General features: G+C 43.0%; 2 protein-coding genes across 5 annotated transcripts in view; one reads left to right on the plus strand and one right to left on the minus strand.

The window, feature by feature from the left end:
• Nucleotides 1-16739, minus strand: part of LOC147025877 (ciliary microtubule associated protein 1A-like) — a 95778-nt gene extending 79039 nt beyond the window's left edge. The window contains exons 1-2 of one of the 2 annotated variants that reach the window (XM_085880791.1): nt 16601-16739; nt 11977-12071 (exon numbers count right to left, since the gene is read on the minus strand). The gene's annotated coding sequence lies outside the window, so the exon portion shown is untranslated. The remainder of the gene's footprint in view (nt 1-11976; nt 12072-16600) is intronic. The other variant, XM_085880792.1, reaches the window with a different exon arrangement.
• LOC147025878 (interferon regulatory factor 5-like) overlaps nt 1-17247 on the plus strand; it is a 59068-nt gene extending 41821 nt beyond the window's left edge. For all 3 annotated transcript variants that reach the window (XM_085880788.1, XM_085880790.1, XM_085880789.1), the window contains exons 8-10: nt 8780-9032; nt 11404-11525; nt 16690-17247. In XM_085880788.1, the coding sequence (XP_085736914.1) occupies nt 8780-9032; nt 11404-11525; nt 16690-16860 (546 nt within the window). In that variant the 3' untranslated portion in view covers nt 16861-17247. The remainder of the gene's footprint in view (nt 1-8779; nt 9033-11403; nt 11526-16689) is intronic.
• Nucleotides 17248-24674: the final 7427 nt, after the last annotated feature.

The raw sequence follows: 24674 nt of genomic DNA on the forward strand, positions 1-24674 counted from the left end.
ATTAACCCATTCGTTACCGTCCGTCTGGCCGCACGTTCGGCTTAGGGTCCCCCTGCGGTCCCCCTGCGGTCGCCTTGCGGGCACCTTGTGTCTGCCTTCAAAATTCTATGGCCGCCGCAGGAACGCCCTCAGGTCACCGTGCGACATCAAATCAAAGACCGTACGGCACACCCATGTTTTTTTTTAGGGTTTACTGGCGCTGTCAGAGCCAGGAGGCTCTATCCACGCCACGTACCAGAATCTGATCAAACTCACCTACAGCCATAGCACTTCAAAGGCAGATACATTTTAAATAGGTCTCCCACATTCCTTCAGGAATTTTAATACCGCCTTACAGAGTTGAGGGTGCTTCCAGTTCATCCGCCGCAGCATCACCTGCAGGTCCAACACCCTTATCCCCATAACTCTTATACACCGTACGAGACGCTGCCTCGATTCCCCAGAGAGAGGGCAATTTAGAAATAAGTGGTTTAAATCTTCAGGTTTTCTGCACACATCACAGAACCCCGTTGGGTGACATCCAATTCTATGGAGGTATGCATTTAAGCGACAGTGCCCGAGTCTTATTCTACAAAACACTACCTGGTCCCTCCGGGAGAGCCTGGGGAGCCTAACCAGCGGAACCACCTCTGACTGCACCTTGTGAAAAAATCTCCCCTTTGTCACCCATGTTTTCGGTCTCCACAATTTATAAATATGCCGTGCAGCTACTCGAAAAATAACAAGGACAAATGTGTCCAGGAGCAGCGGCCAAAACCTAGAGGTTTTGTCGGCTAAAAAAAAATTAAAACAACAACAACAACAACAACAACAACAACAACAACTTCCGATATTTCGTCACGTGCCTTCATTAAGCCAATAGCGAAACCCGTCATAATGTATTTATGTATTTACGATATATCGTGTATTTATGAAATAGATAATGTATTTACGAAATTACAATACGATAAATGGAATAATATTTACATAGTAACGTGAACTTTTCGAAACTTTAAAGCAAATGTCCAAATATAAATAAAAGTTCATGATAGACGCTCTCAAAAGGCACCGTCTATGTGAGGATGTGTACATGTGCTCAGTATTTAAGGAGATCCGGATCTTGTATATACAAGAGCTGAGTCCTCGAGATTAAGGTTTTGGAAGAAGAAGAAGAAGAAGAAGAAGAAGAAGAAGAAGAAGAAGAAGAAGAAGAAGAAGAAGAAGAAGAAGAAGAAGAAGAAGAAGAAGAAGAAGAAGAACAAGAAGAAGAAGAAGAAGAAGAAGAAGAAGAAGAAGAAGAAGAAGAAGAAGAAGAAGAAGAAGAAGAAGAAGAAGAAGAAGAAGAAGAAGAAGAAGAAGAAGAAGAAGAAGAAGAAGAAGAAGAAGAAGAAGAAGAAGAAGAATGCCGAGCTCTCCATGAGCAGTGTTCGCGACGCGAGACGCTGCTAAAAACATATGACGACTCCAACGACTCCATTGTGTGACCGTGGAAATACTGTGGCCACTTTATAATTGCTAGTGCCCGTACATTTTGTAGACCCTCCGGCCGCCGAGCCAAATGTGACAGGCCTTACCTTGTTTTCACCTTCATTTGTGATGTTTTTTTTATCATCTTATGTTTTAATTAATAACAAAAAAAAGCAATCCTATCACGTGGTGTGACGGACTGTCAGGCAAGGATTGAATTTCACAGCAAAACCAGTTGTAATTTGGAATATCCATGATTAGGTCAGCCCGATGCGTTTGATGAAAGTGATTGTGGTTCTGCGGGCATCATGTTTGATGAACTGCCCTGGGGGCAGTGCTCTCGCAGAGTGCGCGAGCGATCGCAACCCAGGCCGGAGCACGAGCCTGTGTGGACCTTTGGATGTGGTGATTGTACCAGTTTACATACAATACACCGCCACCGAAGGTCATTTACTCATCTTATTTTACCTTAAACATGGGGAATTTCAGTTTAAAGTGTCTTGAAAGTGGGTTTTCTTTGGGTCCACCAACGGATTAATTCACTCCATTATTTCTTACTAGTGCATGCCCGTAGATGCGTGGCCGTACGTGCAAACCCTCCCCCCCACCCCCCGCAAAAAACTCAAACCGCGTGCCAGAAACAACAACCACACAAGCCGTTCCTTCGCTTTCACGTGCCCGTACGTGCGTGGCTGTACGTGCAAAAAAAAAAACATATATACTTTAAAACCGCTTGCCAGAAACAACCACACAGTCCGTTCCTTCGCTTTCACATGCCCGTACGTGCGTGGCTGTACGTGCAAAAAAAAATACATATATACTTTAAAACCGCTTGCCAGAAACAACCACACAGTCCGTTCCTTCGCTTTCGCGTGGCCGTACGTGCGTGTCCGTACGTGCATGGCCGTACGTGCATGGCTGTACGTGCATGGCGTACGTGCGTGCCGTACGTGCGTGCCCGTTCATACAAAAAAAAAATTAAAAAACTTTCAAACAGCGTGCCAGAAACAACAACCACACTGGCCGTTCCTTCGCTCTCGCGTGGCCGTACGTGCGTGTCCGTACGTGCATGGCCGTACGTGCCCGTACGTGCGTGCCCGTACATACAAAAAAAATGAAAAAACTTTCAAACAGCGTGCCAGAAACAACAACCACACAGGCCGTTCCTTCGCTCTCGCGTGCCCATACGTGCGTGGCCATACATGCAAAAAAAAAAAAACTTTCAAACCACCACACAGGCCATTCCTTCGCTCTCATAAACGACGACTGGATTGGAGCATTGTGTTTATCTATAAATGCGGATAAGAAATCGAGAAATTATTAGAATACAGTAAGTCATCACGATCCAAAAGTAGTGCGTGCCCGTATGGAATGTTCACATCATTCCACGAATTATCGCTTTCATTGAAGAAACAACTGCTGTGATACTTACACACACAGAGTTAATTAAAATCAAGTTTACCTCCCTGTCTTTGCTTGCCATGACATTCGCTGCCATTTACCATTGGCACTCCTACACCACGGTAACTAAGGCACCGATCGATCCCCATCGTAACCGGCACGGCACGTGACGTCATCGTCGGCCGGTCACGCCCCGGCCCACGCAGCAACGTGTCCTGTGATTGGTAACTAAATGGCGCATCAGCCACGCCGACGCAGCACGTGTCCTGTCATTGGTTGGTAAATAAATGGCCATAACTTGGGAACCACTTGTCCGATTAATATCAAATCTTGAAAAGGCACATCCTCAGGTCTCCAGCAATATACCTGGCAAGTTTCAATTAGATCGGACCAGTGGTTGTCGGGAAACAGCGGTCACAGACACACAGAAACACAGACACACAGACGGACACACAGACACACACACACACACACACACACACACACACACACACACACACACACACACACACACACAGACACACAGACACAGACACAGACACAGACACAGACACAGACACAGACACAAACACACACACAGACACACACAGACACACACAGACACACACAGACACACACAGACACACACACACACACAGACACACACAGACACACACAGACACACACACACACACACACACACACAGACACACACACAGAGATTGCTGGAATTATAGATAGATGAAATGAGGTCAATGAGATGACAAATGAAGGGGTTGAATGCAGACTGCAGAGCAATGAGTAAGGAAACCCGTCGTTGTGAATCGTTTTTACCACCAAATTGAGATGTATTTCGTTGGCAAGCAGGTCGAGTGGAGCTGAATTCCTCAACACTTCCAAAGGCCACACTACACCGATTTGACAATTGGAAACAAAAAAAAATTGTGCACTTTTTTTGATAAATTATTTTCGGAACAATTTTTCTTCAATAAATAAATAATAATAAAAATTGTCTCCATGTACATTGTACACACCTTTATCTCGTAAGCACCTCTTCATAAACAACATCGCTGAGGAAACGGCACTTCTTCTTTGTTTCCTCGTCCGTCCAGGGCAAGAATACGGAGGCTGCTGAATCTGCCAACGTTTTGATAAATCATTAGTTTTAACCAATTATTCAATTAGCGCCAACGTATTTTGCCTTTTCGCAAGGAAAAACACAAAGAGAAGAGAAGAGAAGAGAAGAGAAGAGAAGAGAAGAAAACCCGTAATGGCGAACTCGGCTGAGTTTCTCTTCCCCATCGACCACGGCTACGCAGCAACGATTCCTGTCATTGGTTGATAAAAAATGGCCATAACTTGGGAAGCACTCGTCCGATTAATATCAAACCTTGAAAAGGCACATCCTCAGGTCCCCGGCAATATACCTGGCAAGTTTCAATTAGATCGGACCAGCGGTTGTCGAGAAACAGTGGCCACACACACACACACACACACACACACACACACACACACACACACACACACACACACACACACACACGCACGCACGCACACACACACACACACACAGAGACACACAGAGATTGCTGGAATTATAGATAGATTGGGAAAATATTTTTGGAATCCGAACTTTTTGCAATCCGAACAGCCTCTTGGAACAAATTAAATTGGGATTCTGGGGGCACCACCGTATAGGAAAACACCTATACTCCGATATCTAGCAGTAGCGCACGGTGGACGCACGGTGGACGCAGACTGCCACAGAGGCCGTACGTAGGTGCACAGCGGGCGTAGTGGAACCGTGCGTCGACCCTGCGTTGCCTGCAGGTAGTCACACAGACCGCAAGGCCACCGTACGGCGACCGTGGAAATAATGCGGCCGCTGTAATTTTTTGGGGGTTGGGAAAATTCGTTTTTCATTGAGAAGAGCTTACGGCAGCCGCACGAATAACGCAAGCCCACCGTACGCCCTACGTACGGTCGACGTGGAACACATCTACGTCATAGCTTGGCTTGTCGAATTGCTACGGCGAACGTAGAAATGAAAAAAAGTTATAACTCCGCGCTATAATTCCACGGCGACCCTACGGCCTGTAAAATATAGCCAAATGGCGTAGGGCCTCCCTGAGGCCACCTCAGAAACTCTGCGGCCGCCGCACGTTTCTGTCAATTCAGGGGGCGTACGGCCGCCGTATCCTCGCCGTAGAGCAAATGTGACCTAGGCTTTAGTATCTATCTGCAAAGCATAGAAATCCATCTCTATGTCAAGTTCACAAACCTTTATGGGCTGACAGGTTGACCTCGAGGCATGTATATTAGGCATGTATACAACCCAGTATAAACAGTCTTCCTGGTGTTTCACAGGCATGATGATTCATCAATATTTGCGCCATCCCTCAGATGCGCATTAAACAAATGTAATTACAGCATCAACCATCCCAATCCATCTAAGAAAAAAAATCACTGCAAAATATACAAATTATCAAAATACACAGTGCAGTGTTTAACATTTTCATAACAATATGGTTCACTACTGTTTGTTTTCCTCATTAAGACACTTCCTTGTTTATATTTATGAGCAGTTCCTTTGAACTCCATGATTAATTTCTCCAAAGGAAGTTCACATCATAACATTTATTATTATTATTATGATTATTATTATTATTATTATAATGAAAACAATGATGAAATGCTGGGTTCAACCAAACCACGCTGTCTGGTGGAATTACAACAGAACATTTGTGTGTTTTGGAAAATATCATCTGCAGGGAACATTGAGGCAACTGTCTCATCAACCAAAAATTATGGACATTAAAGATTGCAGGTAATCTTTCCAGCACGATGTTTGATTGCTACGCCATGTTCGCTGCACTACTAAAGAAACAAAGAAGCAACATCAGAGACTCCTTCAATGTGAATGTGAATTCACCACCAGAATCAGGCTTCCAGGCACTGAACTGATTCACCAAAATAAATCAAACGGAGTAGGTCACGGCGTCATGGAAAACTTATACGGACTAAAGTGTTTCTACTTCCACAGTTGCTATTTGTTTTCTGTTGAATTCTGTCGTTTAGGCATAATTTGGAAGCAGATGAGTTACAGTCTTCATTACTTGATGTTATGAATAACAAGAGCGAGAATTACTTTGCAATACATGTCCTCTACCGATGTGATTTTTTTTAAGTTTAAAAAGGGTGTAACTCTGAAAAAATTGAGGAAATGCCCTGAATCTCGAACTTGTTCCGTAACTTATCATCATGAGGTCATATACCAAGTTTCAGTTGAATATGTTGAAGGGGATGGAAAAAAAGTCGGAAAAAAACCACAGGTGGGACGGACAGACGGATGGAGAGCAAACTTATAGTCCCCTCTGGTGAAACCGATATAGGACTGATAAGCAAGGGGATGTCATGATCAGCTGATGTTAAATATAGAGAAAACTAGTGTTATCTTTTTCAGCTCCATGCCCACTGGACGTATTTTATTTGATGATAACAGGACGTATATCAAGGGTTTATGCCTGGTGTTAGCTTAATGGTTAGGTGGTTGGCTTGGGATCCTAGCGTCCTGAGTTCAAATCCCACTCTGCTGTTGAATTAATACCAGGTGGGGTTGACTCTGCCTGTCATCCTTCCGAGGTCATCAAAATGTGTGCCAGCATGCTGGTATCCTGTGTCAGAGTGGTGACCCATATAGGATTGTGCCCAATAGCCAAGGAGACTGCTTCAGCAGCACCAACGCTCTGCACAGAGTATGGTCCCAATGGAATCTGATGGATTGAGGGTTCATTGGAAAAAAATAATAATAATAATAATAAAAATAATAATAATAATAACAATGGACTTTTTATAGATGAAGAATTTACATGGAAAATGCGAATAGCTATTTTATGCAAATCAATTTCTCAAAGTATTTGGTGTCGTAAATAAGTTAAACTATTATTTTCCTAAATCAATTCTTCCGATACAGTACTATAGTCCATCTTAATATTGTCTCGATTGAATTGCAGCATCATTGTTTGGAACAACTCCTTTAACTTATCGATGGACAAAATCTTGGTTTTACAAGTTTAATGAGTTTATGAGAATTATATACAGTGAAGAAGGTTCATGTGCACATCGAAATATTCGTTTTTATGATAACGAGATTCTAAAAAGTATAAGAACTATCCATTCTCCATTTGGCATTACTCATGTTACGGCTCCAATGGAAATGACATACTCCAGAAAGTTTCGCAAATTTTTGCGAAAAATAAAATCATTCATAATTATTAATGAGCCAACAAGCCAAGTTAATATGTACCATTGACAACAAACAAGAACTTCCTTTGTCAACAAAACTATTATTTATATACTCGACCCAAGTTATGGAATTCACTTGAAGTGAGCCTGAGGCAAACTATTGGTGTGAATAGTCTTAAACACAAACTCAAGAGGTTATTGTTGGAGAAGTTTATGACAAATTGATGTTGTTATGAGTAATCACTGGTAATAGATGAGTAATGAGTGATATTGCGACGCCAATGATAAAAGTATTCCATACCAGCTGATTCCTCCTCCTACACCCCCATCTCCCACTTATGTTCTCTTTCTCTTTTTACTTCGATTTGTCCATTTCCTTATTATTATTATTATTATCATGATAGGTATCTTACTTCACAATATTTCGTTATTTCTGTCTCTTCATATATATATATATATATATATATTCTTCTTCTTTCGGCTGCTCCCTTTTAGGGGTCACCACAGCGGATCATCCGTATGATCCGCATACTGATTTGGCACATGTTTTACACCGGATGCCCTTCCTGACGCAACCCTGGTCGCCTCTTACGACACAGGGATATGGTACACCTATTTTAACCAGGGTATACACCGGCCCAGTACACTGGTACTCATTTTGCCGACCTCGGAAGGATAACAGGCTGAGTCAACCCCCTGGTGTATTAATTCAGTGGCCCAACGAGGCTTGAACTCAGGACCTTTTGGATCCCAAGCCGCTGCCCTAACCACTGCGCCAACACCAGGCTTGAGGGTTCATTGAAAAAAAAAATAATAATAATAATAATAACAATGGACTTTTTATCGATGAAGATGAACCCTCAATCCATCAAAAAATATATATATATATATTTTATTTTTTTTTTAAATCACAATGCATAGTTGTAACTGGACCTGGCATTTTATCAGCCAAGTTTTTATCCAGGGTACTCGACTGTTCCCACAATATGATGTACTGTATGTTTCTTGTTGCTTTGTGTTTGATTGATTCAATAGTTGAAATGAACTGAACTAGAATGGTAGGCCTTTTAGACTGGCACCTTGCCTAAATTCCAAATCATCTGCAGGTCGATATCGTTGTAGCTTGGTAGCAAAAAAGAATACATGGAGATGTGGATGAGGAAGGATGGGCAGATTTATCTGCTTGACAGCTTCCCATTGGACAGTGCATCTCAAGAAATTGGTGATGCAACCACCAGGTCGAATTTGTAATCATATCCTAGGTGTATGCCTGGTGTTGACTTAATGGTTAGGGTGGTGGGCTTCAGATGTGAGGACCCTGAGTTCAAATCCCCCTTGGTTGTTGAATTAATACCAGGTGGGGTTGACTCTGCCTGTCATCCTTCCGAGGTCGTCAAAATGAGTGCCAGCTTTCTGGTATCCTGTGTCGGAGTGGCGACCAATCCAGGATTGTGCCCAATAGTCAAGGAGACTGCTTAGGCAGCACCAACGCTCGGCACAGAGTATGGTCCTGATGGATGGATGGATGGATGGATGGATCCCAGGTGTGCAAAAGTGATGGTTTAAAAAAACAATGTGCAAATTAAAATTTTGAATATCAAAGATTTTGAGTCAATGGTTTAACCTTGTATATCACAAAAATGCAGACAGACAAATCGCAAGGTCCCCGTCTAAATGATCAATTTCCAACATCTTTTTGTCGATGCAGATACAGCTCCCTCCTGTGGATGACATCGAGTCCATCAGACAGAAGCGCCTCACGATGCATCTGCTGGAACACTCTGAGCGAGGCCTACTTCTAAGATCAGGGGATGAAGGGATCTTTGCCAAACGCCTCTGCCAATGCAAAGTCTACTGGTCTGGGCTGGGCACAGGACCTGGTCTGGCTTCCGAGACAAAACCCCAGGTGTTATGTCGGGAGACAGAGATCTGCCTCTTCGAATACCAGTTTTTCTTTCAGGGTGCGTTGCTTTAAAGCAGACAGAACTTCTATCTCAGTAGTTCTATCCAGATTCATTTGTCATGCATGGATAGACCCCAAAGCCTTAAACATACCCTTAATTATTTATTTATTTTTTGCAGTAATCTAAGGCTTATGGAGGGGCTTGCACATATGAACTCCCTGACAAGTGAACAACACTATCCCACATCCAGCACCAAATTGAGAATGTACCTATTGAATCATTAAATGTCAACTTTCATTAACACCTTCAGTGTCAAAGGAAGTTCCTGCTAAAATCTTTGAACCTGATTATTGTTCAATCAGTGGTGAATGTGATTATAAATGGCAGCCTGAACTTTGGATCCCTCTCTTTCTCTATCAAAAATAGTATCATGTAGTGTGGTTGCTTAATTCTCAGTGACTCGTCTGATACAGTACTAGCAGGGGTACCCAGCGTTGCCGGGCAACGTCGGGTCCCTCTTCCCACGCCACCCCTTTCCCTGCCTCTTCCAACCTCACCCCCTGAGGGACGAATTCATCGATATGGCTGGAAGAAGTGATGGTAAAGATGTTTATCCTTGTCTCCATGTAATGAATCTGGGGTGTGTTCAGTTACAAAGTTTCTTGTGGAGCGCTCGCTAAGTGGCTTAAGCACTTAAGCAAGCACTCCATTGGCAAGGAACGGCTGGCTTGGCAAGTGCTAGCTTGCTGCTTGATAACTGAACACACCCCTGAACATCTCAACAGCATACAGTTACATACAAAACACCAACAAAGGGACATTTTTTTTTTAAATTAACGATTTCAAATATTAATCATGACTATTTATGTTGTAATGAAAACGTGCCTTGTTCAGTTTTAAAATGTACATCAACTCAGAAGTGATGTTGGAGTGTAAGAAAGTGTACGTGTACATGTACAAATCAAAATGTACCTTTGTTTCCTCAAAACGGTATCTTCATTTAACGATAGAAAATGCGTTGTTCAGTCTTCAAATGTACATCACAGGCCTCTAAAGTCTAAACAATGAGAGCTATGTGGAGCAAAAAAGATCGCGGTGATTTCTGGACGGCTGGAGGGAAAGGAGCGGGAAGGCCTAGCCTGTAGAATGGGCAGCGCTTATTCCCCGCCTGCAGACCCACGCATCCACCCACAGACACAAACGCAGCTTTATATATCGAATTATATATCTAACATATTTATAAAGGGTGGGGTGGGAAGAGGGACCCGACGTTGCCTGGCAACGCTGTGTACCCCTGCTAGTTACATATAAAGCTGAGTTCCATGTCTGTGGGTCATAAGCGCAGCCCATTCTACAGGTTACGCCTTTACCTCTCTCTCTCCCCCAGCACCATAAGCACTGCCCATTGACCAGGACACACCTTTCCTTTTCCTCTGAGTTTATGTACATTTTAAAAACGAAAATAATGCATTTAAAAATGAACAAGGTACGTTTTCATTACAACAAAAATTGGCATGATTAATATATTTGAAGTCTTTAAGTCCAATAAAATGTCCCTTTATTTTTTTTTTGGCGTTTTGTATGTAGTGTATGCTGTTGAGACGTCCAGGGATGTGTTCAGTTACCAAGTAGCTAGATAGCACTTGCCAAGGCATCCGTTCCTTAACAGTTTCGAACGGAGTGCTTGCTTGAGTGCTTCAGCCACTTGTTGAGCGCTCTACAAGAAGCTCGGTAAATGAACACACCGCCAGATTCATTATATGGTGATGAAGATAAACATCTATACCATGACTTTTTTTTCGGCCATATCGATGAAGTCGTCCCTTAGAGGCAAAAGTTCAACACGACACATGGCAAGTTGGAGGTGACGAGGAAAGTTCAATGTTGATAGGAATGGAAAGTGGGTTTTTATTTTAATTATTTATTTTTCCCAAACGTGGTGAAAAGCCTTCAAAAATTCCTTTGTGGGAGGAGGGAGGGAAGGGGTGGGGTGGGAGGAGGCAGAGGAAGAGGTGCAGTGGGAGGAGGGAGGAGGTTGGGGAAGGGTGAAGTGGGAGTCTAGGGGGAGGGGTGCAGTAGGAATACACAGGGAGGTGGGGTGGGCAGTCTTGGGGAAGGGGGTATGGTTGGAGGAGGCAGGGGAAGGGGTGGGAGGAAGGAAGGAAAAGGGTGGTTGGAGGGACCTGGCGTTGCCTGGGAAGGCCAGGTACCCCTGCTAGTATTTTATATGCAAGACAAGGACATTATAAGACATCTATGTATTTTTCAATTGAATACAACTGTAGGAGAGTGTTCGAAGACAATGGGTAAATTGACTGTGTGTTCAGACGTGGATGTGAATCTGGAATCCCTACATCCATGTGCTCAGATGTGGATGCCAAACAGCCTTACAATGCTTTTCTCCCATTTCTTCCCCCTCCCCACACAGAATTGATAAACTTTCTGGAGGGTCGCTCTTTGGTCCTCCCAGAATATCGAATCTTGCTGTGTTTTGGTGAGGAATGGCCAGACCCAAACAAGCCCAAACACAGGAAACTCATCATGGTGCAGGCAAGTCGAAGGCCACTTCTGTATCATCACAATACTGTCCCTATGTCATTAGAATTTTGGCCTTGTGAATTGATTAAACTACAGGGTGGCCTGAAAGTCACTTTACCCCTCCCCTGTGCATTCGTTCTTAAACTCTTTTACTAAAGACGTTTTATTGTGCAGTACTTGCAATAATTAATCAGTCATTGTATCTGTATGTGCTCCATCATTCTCGTGCATCAGTGTTGCCGCACACAATGGCAGGGGAGGGCAGAGGAGAAGGGAGGGAGGTGCGAGGAAGTGACTTTCAGGCGGCCATGTAGAACGTAGTCAATAGAGGTGATGACTCGTGCCTCCCGCCGTTGTTTCCTACAAATGCAATACACCACCCCTGAGGGCACTAACCTATACTGTCACATGGCCATGGCATGAGTAAACATAGTCCTACACTAACTTTCATTTTATATTTTACCTTGTGCGCTCATGGTTGAACTTTTCCAGGACTTTCACAATATGAAGCTCTGTGTCAAATTTGACGATTCTATCTGCCCTCGTTGTCCAGTTATTCTGCGGACAAACAGACAAACACACAGACGGAATCACGGCGATAATCATGTGCTCAGGCTCTGGCTGGGGTGCGAGTAATAAAGTTAATTTTTCATTCATTTTTCCGTAATATGTTTGGGTATAAAAATCTTACTTTTGACATGGATCTATAACAAGGGAGGAGCTTGTACAGAGTGTCCCAAAAGTAGTGTAGTGATCCGTTTGTAGGACTTGCTGAACTTGAAGAATTGAATTTCCATTTAACATCTGCAGCACGTTCTTGATCTGTCCATCCATTCATGGTAAATCTCAAAGGTTAGACCAGTGTTTCTCAACCCTCTTTTGTCCCACGCCCCACTTTGATTTTCAAAAAAATTGTACGCCCCACCATGATTGGAAACACTACAGTATATACTACATATTATGTATTCTAAAGCCTTCATTAAAACTTTATTGCAAATTTTATTCAATTGCTACTCACTTCAATGGGAGCCCTGCCCTTGATGCTGACTGCAGATTTGTTTGATTCGAGGAACCAATTTTGTCAGTTTCAGCCTTAAATCATATCAGCACGTTTCGTGATTTCCAGTCGATTTCTCTGAGCTTGCAGCAAATCGGTAACAACACTAAATCCACATTCGACTAAATAAGATGATGGAAAATGTATCAATACTTCCCTTGCCAAAGTAGTCGAGTTTGAGTATTTCTTTTCACCCTCCTCAGACAGCCACATCATGGTTCCTTTGATCTTGAAAAGAGTTTTCACAGACTCATCTTGTTATGACGCTATGAGACATCAGTCGCAGCTTAAAACTTTTGAAAATTTGAAAGTGCAAAGCTATGAAAGCGATCATATATTGATTCATTAATTCTGAATCCTCATGCCCCACCAAAATATTGCCATGCCCCACCTTGAGAAACACTGGGTTTGTTGTTGGTGATCATTTTTTGGTTTGTGATCATTTTTTGTTTTTCCAATTTTTTTTTTTTCCAAGATTTTCCAAGATCATTTTTTCCAAGATCAGAAACAAATACATTATTTCCACCGCCAAACTTACACAGCAATGCAAGAGCTAACAACCGATCAACTTCTCCGCTGAGACTGTGTGTGGTGTGTGTTCACCTGCCGATACTAACAAATTGGTTTGAAAACATAAACAAATAAATATTGGAAAGCTATAAAAAAAATAGTAACTGGTTGTGATAATGGCTTTTAATGTCAGTCTTATAAAGGAACACGTGAATGGTTTCTTCAAACGATAAAATTAAGCAAATACACAATTAAAAGCCTGATAGCGTTGAAGAAAAGAAAAAAAAAAATCTCCGATCAGAAAACAAAACCTTTTTGAAAACCCCTTTTAAAAAACTGCAACTACAGAACAATCAGCCTTCTCCCAATCATCAGCAAGGTTATGGAATCCATCAGCGCTTCAGACATTAAATTCTTTCTCTTCTCCAATGGCTTGATTTCCAATCATCAATTTTGGATTCAGACCAGGTCACTCTACCCTGGTTATGTTGCTTCTGCTCTCCAAACAATGGGTGGAGGTCCTCAACGCCAGACATGAAATCGGAGCCATATCCCAACACTAATCTCATGCTTTTGACATGGTCTGGCACCCTGCCCAACTCACCAAACTCTCTTCCCATGGTATCCAAGGCCATCTCCACTCATGGCTCGCAGACTTCCTCTCCTGTCACAGTCAACGTGTGGCCCTAAATGGAGTTCTTTCATCCCCCCTTCCTGTCCAGGCTGGAGTTCCTCAAGGTAGCGTTCTGGGCCCCGTTCTTTTTTTGGTCTTCATCAACGATCTCTCCGACTCTCTGGAAAACCCTCTTTATCTCTTTGCAGATGACTCCACCCTCTGCCATACCATCTGTCATCCTTCAGATCGGCAAGCAGCAGCCTTTTCACTCTCTGCAGATCTGGATAACATCACAAGCTGGTCCAACACGTGGAACATGTCTTTCAATCCTTACAAATCTCACAAATCTCACACTCTCACCATGTCTATCCGAAAGGACCGTCTGGATACCCACCTAGCCCTACCCCCATCTACTTTCTCAACAATCCTCTTGAAGAAGACCTTTCATTCAAGCTTCTGGGTCTCACTATCTGTCATGATCTTTCCTGGGAAAGCCACATTTCCGAGCTGGCCTCCAAAGCCAGTCGCCGACTGGGCATCCTCCCTCATGCAAAGTCCTTCCTTGGCCCACCGGAGCTCCTGACCACATACAAAGCTTTCGTACACAGCCTGATAGAGTACTGCTCTCCCCTCTGGGCCGGAGATCCCTCCTCTCACTTTTCTCAGCTTCATGCTGTGGAAACCAAGGCATTTAGGATCATTGGTATCTCCCACAATGAGGCTGAGTCTTTGGGTCTTTCACCACAGGCAGGTTGGTTGTCTTTCTGTCTTCTACCGTCTCCTCTCCGGCCTCACCCCTCCACTCTGTCTGAGATATGTACCCCCCCCCCCTATATTTCCGCAGGGCGCTCAAGGTCCGCCAGCAACCCCCTTATAGTAAAACTACCAAAATCAAGAATCACCGCTCAACTTCACTCTTTCATTTCTTTTTTTCCGCCTTTGGAACAAACTCCCATACACTTTTCAATCCCACTCTTCCCTCCAGGTCTTCAAAACAGCTGTTCACCACAATCTCTTATCTTCCCCCATCAAAAACCTTGATCTTTTCTACCCCTGCTAATCCACCCCAAACCCACCTCCTTCAAATTATCTGCTTTCCTGACTGAAAGTCCCTGTAGTGTCCATCTTGTTTACCCCGTGTACCCCAACCCCATCCCTCTCCCTTCCACAGATCTCCTCACGTCTCTGTTCCACACTGTTTTTCCTTTCCTCTCCCACCCTCTTGTCTCCTGCTTCCCTTGTTGTACGTTCTTTGGGTTCGCTCTCATATGAGCCTTGACGGTGTGTTCAAAAGAAAAAGAAAAACAAGGAATAAAGGAAAAGTGTAAAATTACCTGCATTCTCAATGGAAACAAGCATGGTGTTCATAAGCCTCAAGATTTACATAAGAGTCTCAAAAACCAGTCTTTGTTGATCGAGTTAAGATTATCAAAACCCAAGAGAGACGGAGTTAAGAAACTTCCAATTCCTTTCCGTAATCCTACAATATAAAATATGGCAATTCTCTGTATGTCTGATAATTATAAAAACTGTATGTCTGATCAGGATTTAAACCAGAGTTGGTGTCAAAGCCACCCAATGCTCGCCTGTTTATACATTTATCGTTTTTAAAAGACTCGTCTAAAAATTAATATTTTTTATAAAGCATTGCAGTGAAGTGTGATCCAAATAATTTTAAAGCAATATATGTATTTGTATGTTGTAATCAGTAACAAGAGTGCAAGTGAGCACAATATACGCCCAAACAAGAAGGTATATACAGAATTGTGCTACAACATGGAAAACAGCATCCTGGTTGCCATGGCAACCACTTTAGATGACGAACGTATGTCGCGACACACCGTCTCCACAGTCTGTCTGTACCTATGTACCAAATATGAAACGTGAAAGTTGAAAACTTTGGGAGTTAGAGTGCGGACAGGAACGGATGGACGGACGGACAGACAGACGGACGACCGTTATCACATAATACGCCTATATATATATATATATATATATATATATATATATATATATATATATATATATATATATATATATATATATATATATATATATATATATATATATATATATATATATATATATATATATATATATATATATATATATAAGCCTGGTGTTGGCACAGTGGTTCGGGTTAGGGCAGCGGCTTGGGATCCAAAAGGTCCTGAGTTCAAGCCCCGTTGGGCCACTGAAGTAATACACCAGGGGGTTGACTCAGCCTGTCATCCTTCCGAGGTCGGCAAAATGAGTACCAGTGTACTGGGCCGGTGTATACCACGGTTAAAATAGGTGTACCATATCCCTGTGTCGTAAGAGGCGACCAGGGTTGCGTCAGGAAGAGCATCCGGCGTAAAACATGTGCCAAATCACTATGCGGATCATACGGATGATCCGCTGTGGCGACCCCGAATGGGAGCAGCTGAAAGAAGAAGAAGATATATATATATATATATATATATATATATATATATATATATATATATATATATATATATATATATATATATATATATATATATATATATGTCATTATACCTCCCAAAGAAATATAAAAATATGTAAAAGTACACAGAAGGAACACAGAACCAACAACAGCTTTGACAACAGCAGCAGCAACAATTACATGTTTAAAAAGATCCCTTTTCTATGTATGTATATTTGTATGTTTGTATGTACGTTATAGAATCTCCATCAAATTTTGTATTCCTGCTCAGACAGGGTATCCAAGGTCAGGTTATGAGCACAAAATACCATTCAAGTTGCAATTTTTGCTTGTATGTGTGGAATAGTGCAATTGGTTTCATCCACGATCCCCACCAAAGGGAGCGGGTATTAGTAGTCCTGCAAATTTTCCCCTTTTTCACATCTACTGTATTCTTTACTCTTGTGTATTCATACCCGAGGAGAGATGGCACGTGGCTGTAGTGTTCGGTACAAGATGTCAGTCCCCAATGTACCCCGATCGTTCATGGTCATGTTTTGTGCAGGTGGTTCCCACGGTGATGCGGATGCTGAGCGAGATGGCGAGCGGCGTGTCACTGTCCTCACTCTCACTCAACTCCGACCAGCTCCAGATCTCGGGCCAAAACGACAACGATCGCCTTGTGCCCATTGTGAAGGCCCTTCTGCAGACGCATGCCAACCTGCATACAAACTGAGGCATTCTGAGCAGGACACCATACATGTTCTTCCTGGATTAAAATAGTGAACTCTTAGTGAACTGACCTCTCTCTTCTTGCTTCCTCTATTTTGTGATTGTTTTCTTTCTGTCAATCCTTACACATCTGGTTCAAATTATCAACGAACACCGGCGGGGACAGAATCAGCCATTACTCCGTGGGCCAGCACGGCAAGCATAGCACTCGTGCAACTAGGCCCGATCACAGTGCAAACGTAGTGCGAATCAGTACAAAACATATCACTCGCAGCTATATTTTTGCCACAATGGCTGTTGTATAGAGAGCGATAATCTATAACAATGCACCTGCTCCATCCATTTTGCTGTGAATAAGCGGGAATTCAAATAAATAAATACTTCTACTGTGCTTCGCTAATGCTGTATTTGAATTACCTTTTCGATGGGCATTTATATTTATCTTAGCAACAGAATTGTTTCGAAAGCTACATTGAAATAGTGTCTCGAATTGAATTCTGAACAAAATAATTGATGATAATTTTTCAAAAAAAAAAAATAACAATGATAAAGAGTGACTTTTACAATTTTTACATATTACAAGATCACCAACAAGAAGTTACTTTAAAGCATAATGTACATGTACCGTGAATCCGTGATGCTTGAGGTTCTCTCAATCATCTTGTTAACCCGCGGTTAATATACTACGTGATTTGCTTTCAGAATCTATGTCGAAGGGTAAATGTATCAAACTTATCGGGGGGGGGCTTTCAGGATAGGTGAGAGGTACACGCACTCACTTCTAAGCTATCTATCCTGGGTTCAAATCTCTGCATCAATGTGTGTGCCCTCCCTCGGATGGACGTTAAGCCGGAGGACCCGTCTCCCAGGTCCAGTCGTTGGTGGACATTAAAAATAATACCTGGGCGTATCTCGCAAAGAGTAGGCGAGTTATCAGAGACACCCTGAACGAATAAATTCCTGCTCAAACGTACAGCAGCATAATTGTCCTCCCAGCAATGATACAAACCAGCAGTCGTGTACTGCACCGAGTATTAGACATGATGAATGGATCAAATTTGTTAATGAGGTTGTTATGTTTCCGGGTATGCGATGCAGCCAGTTTTGGTGAATCGACGACTCGTATGAATATGAGTTGTAACACAAATTTCATGGAAAATGTAACTAGGAGAAACCAATCGAGCCAACGATATGTTGTCATGAGAAACTCCAAGTAACTCCAAGTAGTACCATCGGTGTACAGATTGCACCAAGGATTAGTGGAAACAATACATAAACCCAACTGTGGATGAATTAATACAGAACAAGTGGAGAGAAAAGTATATGTGCAATCATGGGTCAACGGGGCATTTGTTAAGATGTATTATTCGAGACAATGGCAACTTGTATGGGCAGTGAACAGAATGAATAAAATGGCAGGAATGTTGGAATGAGAATAAAACATTTTTATACAACATGAAAAAAAAAGCAACCTTTATATTATTTCATTTCACACATTCCTTTGGTTTCAAGGTTTACAATTTTTAGGATTAGTTGGTCAGGTTTGGCACGAAATTCTGGTCCAGATTTAGCTTTGGTGCCTTTCGGTTCAGGACCTGGTATGCTGACGTCACCAGTGACATCAGTGCCACGCCATTAACAAACAATCATCATCACATACCTTCAAGCTGGCGGTAGAACAAAGGAAGTCGTGGGAAACCCTCATCTCCAACACCAACATGATGCATCACAGCAAGAAGGCTTGGTCAACAATCAAGAAATGGAGTGGCGATCCAACAAAGGCCGAGCAACACCACAACGTTACACCCAATGATGCGGCGCACCAACTACTTCTAAATGGCAAGTCACCACAAAAGCAGAAACAGATAAAACTACAACGCCAAAGTCAAGAAAGTGTCCGCTGGTGGACACAGAGGAATGGTCTACCTACCTCGGGGCAACGCACTCTCTCCTCTGCTGTTCAATATTTACACAAATGATCAGCCCATCCACCCAAACACCAGAAGCTTTGCCGAAACTGATGACAATTTTTTTTTTTTGCATACATAGTCGAGGCTCGTGGAAGAGCTAGTACTGTGCAATGAACAGATCAGGACGTACCAGGACAAAAGGAACAGCAGGGAGAGAGAGGGGGAAACACCAACAGCAGAGCCGGAGGCCAAGACAAAGGGAGTCAGACAAACAATGGGAGTGGTGAGGAACGAGGGGCAGGAGAGGATAATGCATGGGGACAAGATGGATACAGAAAGAAACTGTCAGGAGGGAAAACTGGAAATTTGGAAGGAGGAGGGATTGGGGTGGCGAGGGAGGAGGGTTAACGAGGGCAGAAACGATCATGGTTTTAGATTGAGGATGACTGAGATGGTGGTGAACAGCTGGCTTGAAGACCTGGAGGGAAGACTGAAATTGAAGAGGATGTGGAAGTTGGTTCCACAGGTGGAGAAAAACAGGAACAATTAAGTGGAGGTGACCTTTCCATCACAGCTCAGGCCAAACACTTCAACTCAGTTGAAGATACGTTGACATCAACACTCAATGGCCTGTCACAGTACTAAAAGGTGAACCAACTCTGCCCAAATCCATCCAAGACACCAATGAGCTTCTTCCACCTCTGCAACCATGACACACATAAGGAGCTCAACATCAACTGGAATGGAACCCAAATCACTTACGTCACCAACTCAGTGTACCTCGGTACAACTCTCGACCACACACCACACATGGGTTCAAAACCCATGTGGAGAAGACCAAGAGAAGAGTCAACACCTGAAATAACATTCCCCAGCGATTAACACACTCAAAGTAGGGAGCAGACCCATCCACAATCTGAACAACAGAGCTGGTGGCAGTGTGCTTCTCCGCTGCCGAATATATTATGTCTGCCCAGTCTGGGAGCAGTCAACACATGCCAATAAACTGGATCCTGTCCTTCATGAAAGCTGCTGGCTGCATCATCACCGGTTGCCTGAAGGCAGCCAAGATCCAACAACTGCGATTCCTGGCTGGCATCACAGTACCTGCCATCAGAACAGTCGTCAGTAAAGTCGATGGGACCAGGCAGACTGATGACAACAGACAAGCCATCCATGGCCACAAGCTGATCTTCAGTCAACTGCGCTCCAGATGAAGCTTATGCTCCTCCACAGAGCCAGTCGAAACAATCCCGAGCATCACTCACACAAGTCTGTAGCAACGGCAACTCGATGAGCCGGAAACCACTTTGAGGCTCAACATCCCCTACAGCACAGGAAGTCCCAGGTGGAGCCCAAAATGGCTGGACCACCTGGAAGTCACTAAATTACCTACATTTCAAAGTTGGCAGATGTAAGGCCAGTATGGTCAAATGGGGATATGCACAAGGCACCGACAACTCTGACTGAAGGGAAAGGCAGACTGTGGACCACATGCTTCATCTGCCCCCTACTGTCCACACCAACCACCAAAAACGATTTGGCTGAGGCAAACAACATTTCCCTCCAATGCGTCCAGCATTGGTGAGACTGCATTTGACGTTATGCTAGGACACTAAAAGAAGAACATCATCACATCATCGGAGTCCATCCTTTTGTCTTCTGCGTATTCCTCGTTCTTCGTTATGCGTCCACAAATTATTCCAAAAAAAGGTTAAAAAGCAACAACAAAGGTAATAGAATGCATCTATCTGAGTAGTCTCCAAAAATAATGCTTGACCTCGGTGTATATTCGCAAACAGGGTGTGTCACTAAAAGGTTAACCACTTCAAAATTTTTCTTTAAACCAAAACATTGAGAAATAAAACAAAAAATTAACTCAGAAAATGAAAACCAAATCACGGAGAAATGTAACTCGTGATGCGTTAATGCGTTTATAGTTGAGGTGTTCAATGTGAGCATCCCCACGCACACACACACACGACATGCATTCACACGAATTGTAAACTTTTCAACGACGTTTCTGTAAGTTTTAATGGTTACTATCTGCACATAAGCCTCAACTGCTGCCTTCAGATCAGGTTCAGATCTGGGGTGTTCCTTGCAGACGTTATCCTGACAAGCTCCCCAGAGGAAACAATCCAGCGGATCGAGGTCGGGGCTGTGTGGAGACCATTCATTTACCATCCACAAACTGAGAACTCGTTTTCAGAATTTTGGACTCAGAAAGGCAATTGTTTCGTTGGCTGGATGTGGGGTAGCACAGTCTTGGATAAACCTCTGTCACCGGAGGGCTGCAGTGCTCATCGATTACTTCAAGTCTTCAGAAAATGCGATGACAATCGACCGGTATCGTTCTTGATTGATGGTAACCGTTCTTCCGTTTTTGACTTCAAACCAATATGTCCCAAACACACCTCTGTAGCTGACAGACCCAAAAGCAGTCACTTTCTGACCCTTAAGCGACTTCTCTTCAACCTCATGTGGACGTTGACTTCCCCATAAAATGTTGTTGTGTGAATTGACAGCACCATTGATATGAAAGTGTGCCTCGTCACTAAAACCACACATCGTGAATCCAGTTTGGGTTTTCCTCCATCTTCTGCTGCAGCATCTCACACGTCGCCACTCGTGCTGCTTCATCCCCATCAGTCAATTTATGGGCTGTTGTGATGTGGTGAGGAAAGAGGTTTAAATCTTGTTTCATTAATCTTCTGATACTGCTGGGAGTGAGACCCAGTTCAGCCGATCTTTGTCGATGCGATTTCTCCGGACTTTGCATGACTGACTCACGAACTCGTTCCACGTTTCCTTCGCACCGTACGCTTCTTGGGTGACCGGACCTTCCCTTGTTAAAGTTGAGAACCGTCCCTTCATTTTTGAACTTTTTCACAAGTTTCCAAATGGCTGGCTTGCTTGGCTTGTTTCTGGGATGCCCTCCATATTCAGTACAGAACCTCGTCTGGACGGAAGCGATTGATTTGGTCTCAACATACCACGTGACAATGTTTACTCTTTGTTCCGTAGAAAACGTCATTTTTCCCATGAAATACTTTGGTTATGCTTGAATGACTTCTCCAAACATCATTGATCACTCCTGCAAAACAAAACAAAAAAAATTAAGGCAATGACTGAAAGTACAAAGGTCATTTGGAGCGGTTAACCTTTTATTGACACGCCCTGGTACATGGCGTACAAATATGCAATGAGATATTTGACAACATTGTCCAAGAAATGGCAATTTTTTCTTCTTTTCACACGGAAAAGATTGGAGCACTGTCATTGATGATGAATAAACTGATGAATAAATGAATAAACACGGAGATGCACCGACAAGTTGGAAATACCAGTGCAGGCTTTGATGGGTCTATAATGGCCTCCTGCATTTAACTTCCTTGTAAGGGAACATATTACCTGCCAGGGCCTTGTAAGGCGATAAATAATTTTAGTTCTTGCATGCCAAATGTGCCCAAGAGAGAACTTACGCACGTGAGAGCGGATGTTAGAGTAATACGATAGTTAGCTCTGCCTTCGCAGGTGGACGGAGGTTGTGTTTTCACCCCTTTCTATTTGTCTGTCTGTCTGTGAGCAGGATATCTCAAAAAGTTATGGAAGGATTTGGATGAAACTTGGTGGCCAGGTTTGGTGTGTGAAAAGGACCAATTCGTTCGATTTTCGTGAAGATCCGAATCCAGATCTGAGAATTTTTTTTTTTAATTTTTAAGTGATTCTTCACCATTAGGGTTAGGGTGATGGGCTTTGGATCCTTGGGTCCTGAGTTCAAATCCTGCTCAGCTGTTGAATCAATACCAGGTGAGGTTAACTCAGCCTGTCATCCTTCCGAGGTCAGAAAAATGAGTGCCAGCATGCTGGTACAATGTGTCGGAGTTGCGACCCATCCAGGATTGTGCCCAATAGCCAAGGAGACTGCTTAAAGAGCAGGTTGCGGGTCACCAAGCATGTTCTGAAAATTTATCAATATGATTATATGTGCATTAAATAGTTCGATGCAAACTATTGTGGTTGCCTAACTAGTGGGAAAATTAACGAAATTTAACTCCGAAGTTGTTATTTCTCGAGGCTGTTGAAAAAACAGCCGCGTGGCAGATATGGATGGTGACGTCACGTTCTCCAAAACAAAGCGGACGCTCACTCTTTCATTGAAGAAGTGTCCAGTTGAGTGGGCCATTCTTTCACTTTTTTGAGCTTGTAACTGTCTATATTATCCTTTTTTATTTTGAATTATTGTAGAACAAAGTTATTTGGATATTTGTACATCATGCCTCGTATGTGTGTCGTCATGTTTTGCGAAAATGGCTGAAAAACGGGTAATCGCTCCCACCGATTCCCGAAGGAATCAAACATTCGCCGGCAGTGGATAAGATTTGTACAAACAAAACGGGCGAATTTTCCCTGCCTTTTAAACGTTTAAGCAATATCTTTGTGGAAAAAGCGCTGCGGCTTAACATCTAGTCAAGGCGCACTTGGCCCTGCATGCCATCAAACATAAACCTTATAAAATATCGGAATTTTACAAACTTATTATGTAAACATTGTTCGTGGATGGCTGAAGTTAAATGCAGGAGACAACAATCGAGTGTTAAGCATCCTAAGCGACTGCAAAAACCAAAAACAGAATTTGAATTGACTTTAAAACGAACCCGCAACGTCGATCGAAGCAAAAATCTCAATTCACCACAGGAATTCACGGCATTATTTAAAATTATTTTGTCAAAGTCATAAAACCGTAATATTCAGCCATCCACGAACAATGTTTACATAATCCAACAGCTTAACAAGTCAGGCATGTGATGATAACCTTTATTGGGATGAAAAATGATTTTTAAACCTCATCTTTGTGGAGAAAGCGCTGCGGCCTAGATCTAGCCAAGGCACCCGTGGCCATACGCGCCAGGCGCCCTCAACTTGAAACATTCATAACTCGACGAATAAAAGCTCAAATTGCACCAAACTTACCTTATTCCTGCGAGCTCACGTTCTCTGTTAGTGGGTGAACAATCCAACGCTTGGCAAATTCTGCTTCACAATGATAGGAAGAGCCGACATCGAAGGATCAAAAAGCGATATCGCTATTGATGCTTGGCCGCCACAAGCCAGTTATCCCTGTAGTAACTTTTCTGACACCTCTTTCTTAAAACCCAAAAAGTCAAAAGGATCGCGAGGTCATGCTTTCACGGTCTGTATTCGTACTGAAAATCAAGATCAAGCGAGCTTTCGCCCTTCTGCTCCACGGGAGGTTTCCGTCCTCCCTGAGCTGGCAGTCAGGCCTGCCACTTGTTCACGAAATAGGCCGTTTTCTGGCACTTGCAAGTGGCTCAAATTTATATGGCTCAGGACCAGAAACTCCATGGTATAAATTCCCATCATCCTCCGACTCGTCCTCGGCAATATCGGAATTAAAATACTCAATTTCATCGCTGCTGAAATCACTCTCTGATTCGCATCTCGCCATTGTTCACACGCTGTTTCCGAATATTCACGAAGTTTTCGGAGAACGTGACGTCATAGCATCTTCGGTAACTTCCGGACTGTTTTTCGATCACTGACAAAACTTTTGACTGAAAAGTTAATTTTAGCATATTTTGAGTTTCAAACGTAAGAAAATAATTGCCCAACGATTATTAATGTGTTTACAACCTTTGAATCACGCAAAGTCATCAGCGACCCAAAACCTACTCTTTAAGCAGCACCAACGCTCTGCACAGAGTCTGGTCCCAATCTCCTCCTCTTCACCATTGAGAGATGGGGCCACAAACCACATACAGCATGATATTTCAATCTTGAGTTATGACAAACTAATTGGACGAGTTGGTTTGGTGATAAAAACAAGCAAATTCAATTTTGGTTTCGGTCCGGATCCAGATCCGGCCGATCAGTGGGTTACAAA

Source organism: Eptatretus burgeri, chromosome 5 (genome assembly GCF_056783735.1).
Source record: "Eptatretus burgeri isolate ZD-2024b chromosome 5, Ebu_testis_v1, whole genome shotgun sequence".
In the NCBI taxonomy this organism is placed as follows: Eukaryota; Metazoa; Chordata; class Myxini; order Myxiniformes; family Myxinidae; genus Eptatretus; species Eptatretus burgeri.